At 44.2% G+C, this 10,217-nt stretch overlaps 1 protein-coding gene across 6 annotated transcripts in view; it reads left to right on the top strand.

The window, feature by feature from the left end:
• The window catches only part of TMCC1 (transmembrane and coiled-coil domain family 1), a 118,193-nt gene that overhangs the window by 68,490 nt on the left and 39,486 nt on the right, over positions 1–10,217 (top strand). The window contains exon 1 of one of the 6 annotated variants that reach the window (XM_021409923.1): positions 7–133. The exons of the other annotated variants lie outside the window; for them this stretch is intronic. Within the exon in view, the coding sequence (XP_021265598.1) occupies positions 95–133 (39 nt within the window). The 5' untranslated portion in view covers positions 7–94. Of the gene's footprint in view, positions 1–6; positions 134–10,217 lie in introns of those variants that run through there. 6 annotated transcript variants of the gene reach the window in all.

Raw genomic sequence — 10,217 nt, 5'->3', positions numbered from 1 at the left:
CTGAGGCCGGGGCTGCCCGGGCCCGGCTCCCTGGGCTGCGGGGGCTGCGGGCACCGCCGTCCCGCCGCGTGCCCCCTGCGGAGCGGGCCGGACCATGGTGCAGCGCTTCAGCCTCCGGCGGCAGCTCTCCAAGGTGGGTCCCGGCCTCTCTCGCGAGTCAACCTCCGCGGGGGGTGGGGGCACCGCTGCCTTTTGTTCCCCGCGCGCAGACACAAAGGCTGGGTGGGACCCAAGGGCAGCGCCCGGCGGGAGGCTCGAGGGTGCGGTGCTGTAGGGCTCGGGGGAGGCTGCCGCTTCCTTGCCGATGTCATCTTAGGACTGGAGAAAGGGGATGTACGAAAAGGCGGTGTATGATTAACGGTTGTGCCGATGCGCGGTGTAGGAGAGCTGCTCGAGACGTTCCTTAGACGTGTGCTGGGTGCTGCGGGGGGCAGGAAGGGGCCGTCCCGTGACACCTGCGGGAGCGGGGCAGGTGCAGAGCGGCTCTGCTGCACCGCTGGGCAGCGCCTGCTGCTGAGGCAGCGCCGAGAACAAAGGGGGTGCTGCGAACGTCTTAGAGAGCAGTTACTACCTGCAGCTGTGCAGTTCTGTCACCGAATCGATCCAATGCATTTAGTTTGAAAAACGTTTGGGAAAAGCTGTAGATTTGTGAATAAAATGAGGCTGTGTGCTCTCCAGGGGAGATCCCACCCTGCGGAGCCCCTGGGCGGCCCTGCTCCCGCCCGGCTGCTCAGCCCCACCGCGCTGCGCTCTGTGTGTGTGAATTGTGGTGCTGGCTGGACACCGACGTGCCAGCCTGCTTTGATGCTACGTTTGAACTTTTTTTTTCCCCCATATGCGTTTTCAAATGCTTTTATCAAAAATTTTAAATGCTGTTATTGGGATTTAAAATAGGTCAAAAATTTACACTCTACAGACCACCTTGGGAATAGATACGGTTCTGCAGTAAGTTGATACCTTATTTGTTTCTGTTTCTCTCAGTGTCTCCTCATCTTGAAGAAATGGAGCAGAACGGTTTCGAAGTGGCGTGGAAAGGGTAACTCGCTTCTTTTAGCGGTTTCCCTTGTCCATGTCAAGAGCTGTGCCTGCAGGCAGAGCTCTGCTCAGGCACCACATGGCCGTGTCCCTTCTGAGGGGAAGGTCAGGTCGGCAGTGATCCTCATACATACTCCCACTTACGTGGGGCATCTCAAATAGTTTTAAATGAACTCCTTTGGATAACTCTGTTTTAATTTTGTTTTATCCGAGGCAGGCGGTGGGATTTGGGAAGATGTTTATGCAGATCATTACCATAGGAGAACTATTTCTGATTTGTACTTTGCTCTCCTTAATTGTATCTTGCACCAACTTCGCTCTGGTTGTGCCAAGCCTCCTTTAAGCCTACTTGAAGCTAAGCTTACTTAGCTTGACTTGTAAATGATGCATGGGTTCTGAAGTATAATGAACCAGAGGAGAAGAATTAAAACTCGGATTTGTTTTTCTGACAGAGGGAATTCACTTCAGTGATTCACTTGATGCTAGTTGCGCTCAGTCCTGGTACTTATTTAGCAAAACAAAAAGTGCAGTTATATGAAGAAGCAGTCAAAACAGGTGCTTTATCCAGATTTGGCGGTAGGATGAGAACTGTGTCCTCTTGCCTCCTCACTGTTACTTAGGATGGGAATAGGAAAGTTAGTTTCTGCTTGAGGCCTTGGGGAGGGGTAGCAAATGGCATTATAAAGCATTCTGCCATCTCTTGCTGCGAGACATGAGAAAATCAGAGAATCTTGCTTATCTGTTTATCAGCCAAATATAGTGACTGTTAGACCATCTAACACCTGATGTGAAAGTCTTGACTCCTTCTTGGTTGCTTACTTAAATATTTTGAAGTTGACAAATGTCTATAAAAGTTGGAGCACCTGCGACTGAGTAAAATAATACATTGTTAAATGGTTTGCATCGGTAATGCAAGGTTGGAATTCTAGCTTCTAGCGGTCTTTAATTATGGAGGTTTCAAATACAATGTGACTTTGCAGATTTGAGAGCTACAAGCTGAAAATGCTGCGCACAAAACTTCAGCTACTAAAGCATAGAACTTAATGCAGGAGGGGAAAATAGGGCTTGGTGATACAAAGTTTAGCCTCCAATAGCTGGTTTCACTTTTCAGAATGACTATTTGCACCGCAGGGCTTTGACCGAATCCTGTAAGCTCTCCGAGTCTCCGTCTTCTTTCTGTGAGTGGGGTTCATGCTTTTCTCTTATTTATGTAATGGTTGTCAGCTTTTGAAGTACTGTTCTGGGGAGAGCTGCATAAGCATTTTTACTTTATACTGACTTAAGGAACATTTGCATTTGAGAACCTGTGGGTATCAGCAATTTCAGAAAGTTTTACACAGACCCATCTTCAAGTGTTACTTCTTACTTCACATATGCCAAGTTGGCATTCAGTATTTGTGTGTGACTGCATAGTTGCTGTGTTAGTTTGCCAGCTTAAACATCTGCAACTGTTAAAAGCCAGAGCCACAAATGACTGCACCTTTATTGCTAAGACTTAAGGCAAAATACTTGATGGCTTTCAGCTTGGTTCAACAAATATCATTCGCAGTCCAAACTAAGATTGTTCATTTTGTCGTCTTCTTTTTTTTTTTTTTTTTTGATGTTTTATTTCTTCACCCTTAGTATTGGAAGTGTTTTCCAGGTGTTTTGGTTCCACTCTTCATTCTGTACTGTTGGAAACCCTTCGAGATCCTCTGATTGTTGTCACTCAAACCCTCAAGAAGGGCCACTGCTGTGTTATGGTTTAGTTGGGGGATTCCTTTGCTCTTGGAATGACTGTACAAAATTGTATCCAGCTTTCACTGAGCTGATTTTGTTCTGGATGTCTGAACTGAGTCTATGGAAGTAAAATAACGCAAATAAAGCTTCTTCAAATGCAGTTCAATTTTCTAAGTTAAAATGCTTACCCTTACTTTTAAAGGCTTGCTTCCTCAGGAAAGCTTTGAGGGTGAGCCAGCTAGTCAGAACTCCACCCAGATGTGAAAGCACTGGCACAGACCAGGTTCAATTTAAAGAAAGAATAGGACAAAAAAAAAAGGAAGTTTTTATGAGCTGCAATGATACTTAGTTCATTTAACTAGCATGATAATGTTTAAAAGCCATAGACTGAAATGTTTCACTCTTAGCAAATGGGCTTATTGTGTGTACTGTCTGTACTGTGTGTTTTCACTAATATGGATTGAGTTTGTTTATGTGAGAGGAACTTCAATGGATTATGTCAGAATAGGTTCAGAAATGTCCTGCCCTCATGTAGACAGGCCAGCTGGAGGATCCCTGTGCGTTACTCACTGCGTTATATAGCTTTGAATCTGCTCCCATGCAGATGCTCCTTAAGGTTTACTGGACAGAACGCTTGGCTGAACAAAGCTGAAAGGCCGTGGGATGTAAATAGATCTCCAAGCGTTGCTGGCCATGAGGGTGTGGAAAGTGTATTGGCAACAACAAGAAATAGCCGTGAACTTTTCTGGGCAAAGTGGGGGCCCTTGAGAAGAGAATGAGCTTCCACTGCATCGTCTCGTTTCTAGAAATGTGGGGGGGTTCTTGCAAAGGTCACCTGCATCTTAGAAAAGGAAAGTGAGTTTCTGGCCTTCTGCTTAAGGAAGCAGGAGTAACAGGTTTCATGAGGCAGTTGTCCTGACTCAGTGTAACAGCCTCATGAATGCTGCAACAGGGCGAAAATAAACCAGACTTGAAGTGTCTTCCCACATCCTGATGTTGGTAATTAACAGGGGTTGTAAGCTTATATCTTCAGAGATGTTAGAGGTAGGAATAGAGTTTTCTCTTCATGAAAAAAGTATTAAAATAATCCAAAGAATTACCTATATACATGCTGACCATGTCTGGTAAATCTCATGTGATGGCTTATTGCCAAGTAGGCTTACAGTGTTAAAGGATGTAAACACAGACTGCAGATGGGATGCAGCTTACATAAATGCATAGTTTCTTTTAATAATGAAATTCCACAGCTCTTGGCTGTCTGCTTTGCAGGAATATAATCATACTTTCTAATGGGTGCTTACGTGGAGCTGGATAGCAATAACAATTGGAATTTCCTACCAGCGGTGGTCAAAGGAAACATTAAAAGTGTTGGCATCTTTATTCTGAATAAGTTACTGTTAGGGGTCCTCTGGAGATTGAAACCTGTGTAGAGTTTGCCCGTCCCTCCTCAGTTTCCTTTGTTAAACCATTTGACTGCTCACTCAGCTTGAGTTTCTTCAGAGGCAGAGAATGGTTTGTACATACGGCAGTCAGTGATAAAAGTCCAGAAAGGACTGAAAAGCTTTTGTCGCTGGAAAAAGGTCTTAGACACTGAGGGAAAGTGTAATAACAGGAGCATGGACTGATCTGAGCGAGGCTGCCATGTGCGCTGCACCTCGCTGGGCTGGGGTCTTCTGGCAGGTGTCAGTACGTCTAGGCTGTGGGTGGGGCACACCACGCGAGGCCAGCACCTGCACAGGGCAGGAGGGGTGATGGCAGCAGTGCGTGCCAGGGCCTGTGCCTGGCCTGGTTTGTGCCACACCGCGTGCTGGGTGATGCTATGTGGCCAGGCCTGTGCCTGGCCTGGTCCATGCCGCACTGCGGGACATGTGAAGCACAATGAGGCAGGTCTGCCAGATGTGACTGCAAGCAGGCCCAGCTCTGCAAGGCACAGCTGCAAGTGAACATGGTCTCGCTTCTGTGCTGATTGTGCAGAGAGAAAGTAGACAGCCCGTGCTTGCTGTCTGTGCAGAAAGGAAAATCCAGAGAGGGAGAACAAGAAAATGGCTTGGTAAAGAAGCCAGAAGGGGCTTAGCAGAAATACAATGTGGATAGACATTACGTAGTCATATATGATGTCTGCCAACAGAAATTAACTATTAAAATCTCTTGAGCAGACTGGAACTGCCATGGGGTTGTTGGAGTAAGTCAATGATTAGCTGAAAAGCACATTTGGCTGAAGCTACAAACTGAAACTCGCAGGTTCTATACCTCATGATCTTGAGCAAACAGCTTTAATTTGCAGTGCTTTGTTTTGCTACCTGGAAGACCAGCCCAACTGCACGCTCCCTCTGCTTTTCTTCCAAACGGTATCCAGCTAAGAAGTTCCATATTGGCTGTAGCTATTTTTCATGCACCCATGGAACTGCAATCAAACATGACTATGAGCCAGACATAGTCTGATCGAGGTTTTGTATTCATAATATTTAGACAAATATCTAGCCCCCTCTCCATTTCTAAGGGTGAAGAGAAATGTAATCGTTTTGTGTTAAAGTGACTTTGCTCATCTTTAACAGTGCCTTGACTGTTAAACATGAGTTCTCCAGTGTTCTTTGCCTGTTCCCTCTTTGCCATGTAGCTTCTGAAGGAGTCCTCTCTTTGAAGGCAGTATATATGCTAAGTGACTTTTGAATGACTGTCTGCTGTAATCTGGGAACGGGCAGATCCACTTCAGTACGACAGTTAGCGTTAATGCAGCCAATTGAAACAGTCTGGAGCTTTGAAACAGAAGGGTCTTACGTGGGTTGTGCATGATCCCTGTATGCAGTGTGGGAGTACAGTAACATTCAGATACAGGAATTTTTTCTTCTTTTTAGCCTATGAATAATGTAAAGGAATTTTTTAGCAGGGGAAAATGAGGCTGTGGCACCTACCTGTACACTGATAGCTGCGCTTTGTGTTTGACCTTTGGGAAACTGTCTTGTAGTATTAATGTATCTTCTTACTCGATAAGATTGGTGGTTTTCTTCCTGCTTTGTGGTATGTCTTACTGTTTCTCCTTCCCTATCCCTCTGTCTCTCTGCTTAAAGTGATTGGACATGCGTTGTTTAAAAATGAAAAAAAGAACAGTAATTAGAAGGGGAGTAATAATAGTGGGCTTAAGAATTTAAATTGTATTGATTTTTAATGTAACCAAATGCATGCTTAAGTCCATTTTTAATGAATCTTGACACTCAGAATAGCAAAATATGAATTTCAAGGAGCATCCTCACTGTGTTTTGGTATCACAGCCCTTTGATTGTTGGAAGCAATATGGGACCGTGAGTCTGAGCTAAGCTGTTGTAATTTGAAAGTAACAAATATGTATATTTAGCACTGGTATCAAAATTCTCGGAACTTTTCTGCCAACCAAAAAGAAGTAAGGATATTAAACAGTCTAGCATGTAACAAGCAAGAAGAGTTGGTGAATGGACGAACAAATGCTTGCTTTGTATTGAGATCTGTTCCATACCAAAGGAAGTCAAGATCTACTAATCTTTTTGGCAATTTAGACTAAGGCAGTAGTTTGTCTTCATCATGCCATGTAGAAAATGTTATAAGACGTTGTGCTTAATATTCATAAAAATTCAGCATGCACTGCACTTTACTGACGTTTACATACTCAAAAAATATGGTCTTGTCTCTGAGATTCTATAGTATTAGATTAGCCAAACCCAGCAAGAGCACAGTGGCTCCCCTAAAATGGTAAATGATGCAAAGTGATTGTATAGGAGATTCTGTCATTTGTGTATCTCAAACATTTAACCTAAGATTGTAGGCATTTAGATCATCTCATTTCCTCAGTGAACGTGGAACGTAGGACTGCTGCTCAGACGTGTAGAGAAGGGAGCTTACTCCAGATGTCACTGGAGAGCCTTTAGTTAAACTTTGGAATTGTATTATTTCAGGATCTTTTTATCTGACAAAATAAATACACCTTGAGTAAGTAAAAAAATATATAATTCAAATGGATGGAATTGTTGTAGATTCATAGTATGAGTGTGAAAACCAAGGGACAGCTGTTTGCAGGCACCCCAGGCTTGCCTTTTTCCTGCTGTGGTAGGATCGTACTACAAACAGTTTTCTGCAGCATTTGGTTCTCTGTGCTATCTTAAGAAATGCCCCCAGTTGGCATGAATTTGCACCTGAAGAGCACACTCTAAATGTCATGATGTAGCTGTGTGCGGCTGTTTTCTTGGAATGGGTCAACTGCTGCCTGTGCTGCCACTGTCGTTCTGCACTTCAGCTCCTCTACCGACTGCAGAGAGAGCTGTCGTCATTTCCTCATCAGCTGAGCTGAAATCTTACCTCCTACTTCACTCACAAACATTAGATGAGTGGGTGAAGAGAGACTAAATAAGAATTCTTAATTATCCACCATGATAGCACGCTTTTGTATCTTTTGCATAGTCCCCTTCTCTGGCTGTGGTTTGGGGTTTTTCTCTGTGGCTGTTGATCTCGGCTGCCTTCCAGAGGAGCACTAACCAATTAGCACTGTAATGTATTTTGGAGAGATTTAGTTATTTCCTTATTTTTCCTCATTGTCTCCATCCTGGAAGCTCATTCTGCCTTGCCTGTCCCATAGCAGTATTTTGAGGCACGATGACTTTTGTGGTGCTGTTCTGTTACATATTCCGGGTAGTATTTAACAGAGCCTCATGCCACTCAGACAGGTATTTCATCTTCCAGTTCTATTGTTTTCCTATTTGTCAATAATAAAACTTATCTAAAGTGTTTAAAGAGAGAGATTTTAAAATTAGAAGGTTCAAAATTAGAATCGTTAACAGCCTGAGAAGAAGAACGTTACATTGTTCTGCTGTTCTGGTCTGAGCAGAGCAGACTCGCATCTAGTAGCGTTTGTCATCAGTATAATCTGTTTAGGGGAAGATTTGGAACTCTGCTGTAGTAGCTTGGGAAAATTTACTAATCTGGCGTTTAATTAAAAAACAAACACACACTTTTTAGATGGTCTGCTGGATGGCGCTGTGTACTGTCTCCAGCCGGTGCCCAGTTCAGCTCTGCACGCTGCAGCTGTGTGTGGGGAGGCAGGAGCCCACGCAGCCTTGCCGTGGTCGGAGCGCTTCACGCGAGGGAGTGAGATGATTATCCACACTTTGAGGTGTGAAGTTGGATATGAAAATTTGACTTTAAAGTAATTTATTCTTTATTCTGCTGTGTTTACTTGGGAGTTGTTAGGATTAGACGTGCTACTGGTCTGAGCAGAGCTCTGCCGTTGCTCAGCTGATGGCTGAACTGCCAGCTGACAGGCTGCTTGGTTGGTTTTGTTTATAAACTTTCTGTGTAAACTAGGTTGAAATGTATATGTATATATTTATAGGTGAAAATAGAATAGTGGGTTACATTTTAATGCTGCTCTAAGTGTTTTTAACTAAAGAGGCTCTCACGCTGAGTTACTGTGGGCAGTTTGTAAGTTCTCTTTTGCTGACTCTGGCTGCTGGTGCTGTTACTGTGTTGCTGTTATCACTCACCCTGCAGTCTGGATGCTCTGGAGCGGGGATCAGGTTCTCGCTGACAGCTGTTTGGCGTTGGGTTACCAAAGGGCCGCATGCCCTGGGTACGGGGGAGCACTCGGTGCTGGCGCCATGGGCAGGGCAGCCCCAGCTGGCGCTTGGGTGCAGAGCCCTGGCTGCTTGCTTTGTTGAGGAAAACTTCTCCTGATGCACAGAAAATGCACGGTTAAGGAGCTTGGGGAAACTGAGGGGAAAAGATGCCCGAAGTGCCAGCTCAGCCGCGCTCCCACAGCCTGGAGTACAAGCCAAGAAGCTCTCGCCAGTCGAGCACATGGTGAACAATTGGTGAAATTGGTGCAGCTTTGCATTACTAGTACTTAGCATGGTTTTATTTTGCTGGCTGGGGTGCGTTAAACCGGACTGTTCAGCCTGTTCTATAGTTTCCACATACCATCCCTCAATTCTTGTTGTATTTCATCTAATGCACAATTCCAGTGGTGCTTACACGTTGCTCAAGGACCATCCAGCTCTTACCTGCTTGTGCCCTGGCCCTTCATTATTAAATTTCATTGATAGTGTTATTTTCAAGATGTTTTGTTGATCTGGTCTTGTAAAATGTGACTTTGGTCTTTTTTGCATTGTTTATTAATAGTTTGTAATTAATGGTTTTAGCGAGGCAAAGGGAAATTTTATGAGGGCTGCTCCAAAAATAATGCTTCCTGTGTTTTGATGTTGGCCCACAAAGTCAGTGGCCGATGGTGGTGGGATGGCAGTAGAGGTTGAACCTTTCCCCGGCATTCTGTTACGTTTTGTTGCTGTGTGATACATGGCAGCAGAGGGGCACTGACACAATGGCAGAGCAGCAGCAGCCAGCTGTGACTGTGACGGTCGCGTCTCCTCCAGAGACAAGGCGGCAGCGCAGGTGAGGTGGTGCCTGTTCTCTACCACTGAAACATTGCCGTAGGATTGACTGTCACAAGCTGCTCCACAAGGAGCTGATTCATACTGTCCTCTAATCTGATGTCAGTTTACAACAGAGTTTCTTCAGTTTGATAAGACTGTTTCCTTCACAGTAAATTATATTGTGTAGGCATGGTTTTTGCAAGGTCAGTATAATTCCTCGTTGATAAATGATGATCTGGTGTCTGGTTTCATTTGATGATAGATCCAAAATTATACATACTGAAGAATTTAAAAAGCATTCCAAAAGTTAGGGAATCACAGAATCATTGAAATCGGAAGGGACCTCTGAAATACCCCTGGTTGTTCGATCCGATCCCTGTGCTCAGAGCCAGAGCAGCTCAGCAAGCTGCCCAGGCAGTGTCCGGCCGGGTTCTGGCAGACTCCAGGAATGGAGTTTCTGCAGCCTCTCCAGAACTTGCCGCAGTGTTTGGTAATTCTACTGTTAAAAATAAAAAAAAATAAAAAATAAAAGTTTTTTGTTTGTATGTGTGTTTGTTTGCCTTTTATTTTCAGTGCATCTCCTATGCATCCTTCATAACTCCACAGTGAACAGCTTTGGCACAGATAAATCTTTTAAGATACTTGCTCTCATTTCAAGACTTAAACTTTGTTTGAAAATTGCAGTTGGTTTAATGCTGAGGCTCACATATCCTATTGAACTGAGGGAATTTGAGGAAGAGAATTCTAATTATGAATGGGTTTTAAGGAAGATGCAGAGCCCTTCATGCCCTCACATACTGAAAAACATGACTGAGATAGGAAGGGAGTAGGAGCAAATATTTACAGTGCAGCAGTGTATGACTGTTTGTAGGTGTTCTTTGTAGAAATCTGCAGTGAAAGAAAACAACCACTCAGTATTTCATGTATGTTCTATTTATTATGCAAAAGAAGGCAGTTTTCTGCAGTTTGCCTAAATAGTGATTAAATGCTAAGAAGATTTGAAAAGAAAAGCTTGATTCTCTAAAATTCAAGCAGTGTGCACAACATGCAGGGTCTGTGTGACTGAAGACG

The sequence above is a fragment of the Numida meleagris genome, chromosome 11, assembly GCF_002078875.1.
Source record: "Numida meleagris isolate 19003 breed g44 Domestic line chromosome 11, NumMel1.0, whole genome shotgun sequence".
Taxonomy (NCBI): domain Eukaryota; kingdom Metazoa; phylum Chordata; class Aves; order Galliformes; family Numididae; genus Numida; species Numida meleagris.
This window is presented reverse-complemented; position numbering and strand designations above follow the sequence as displayed.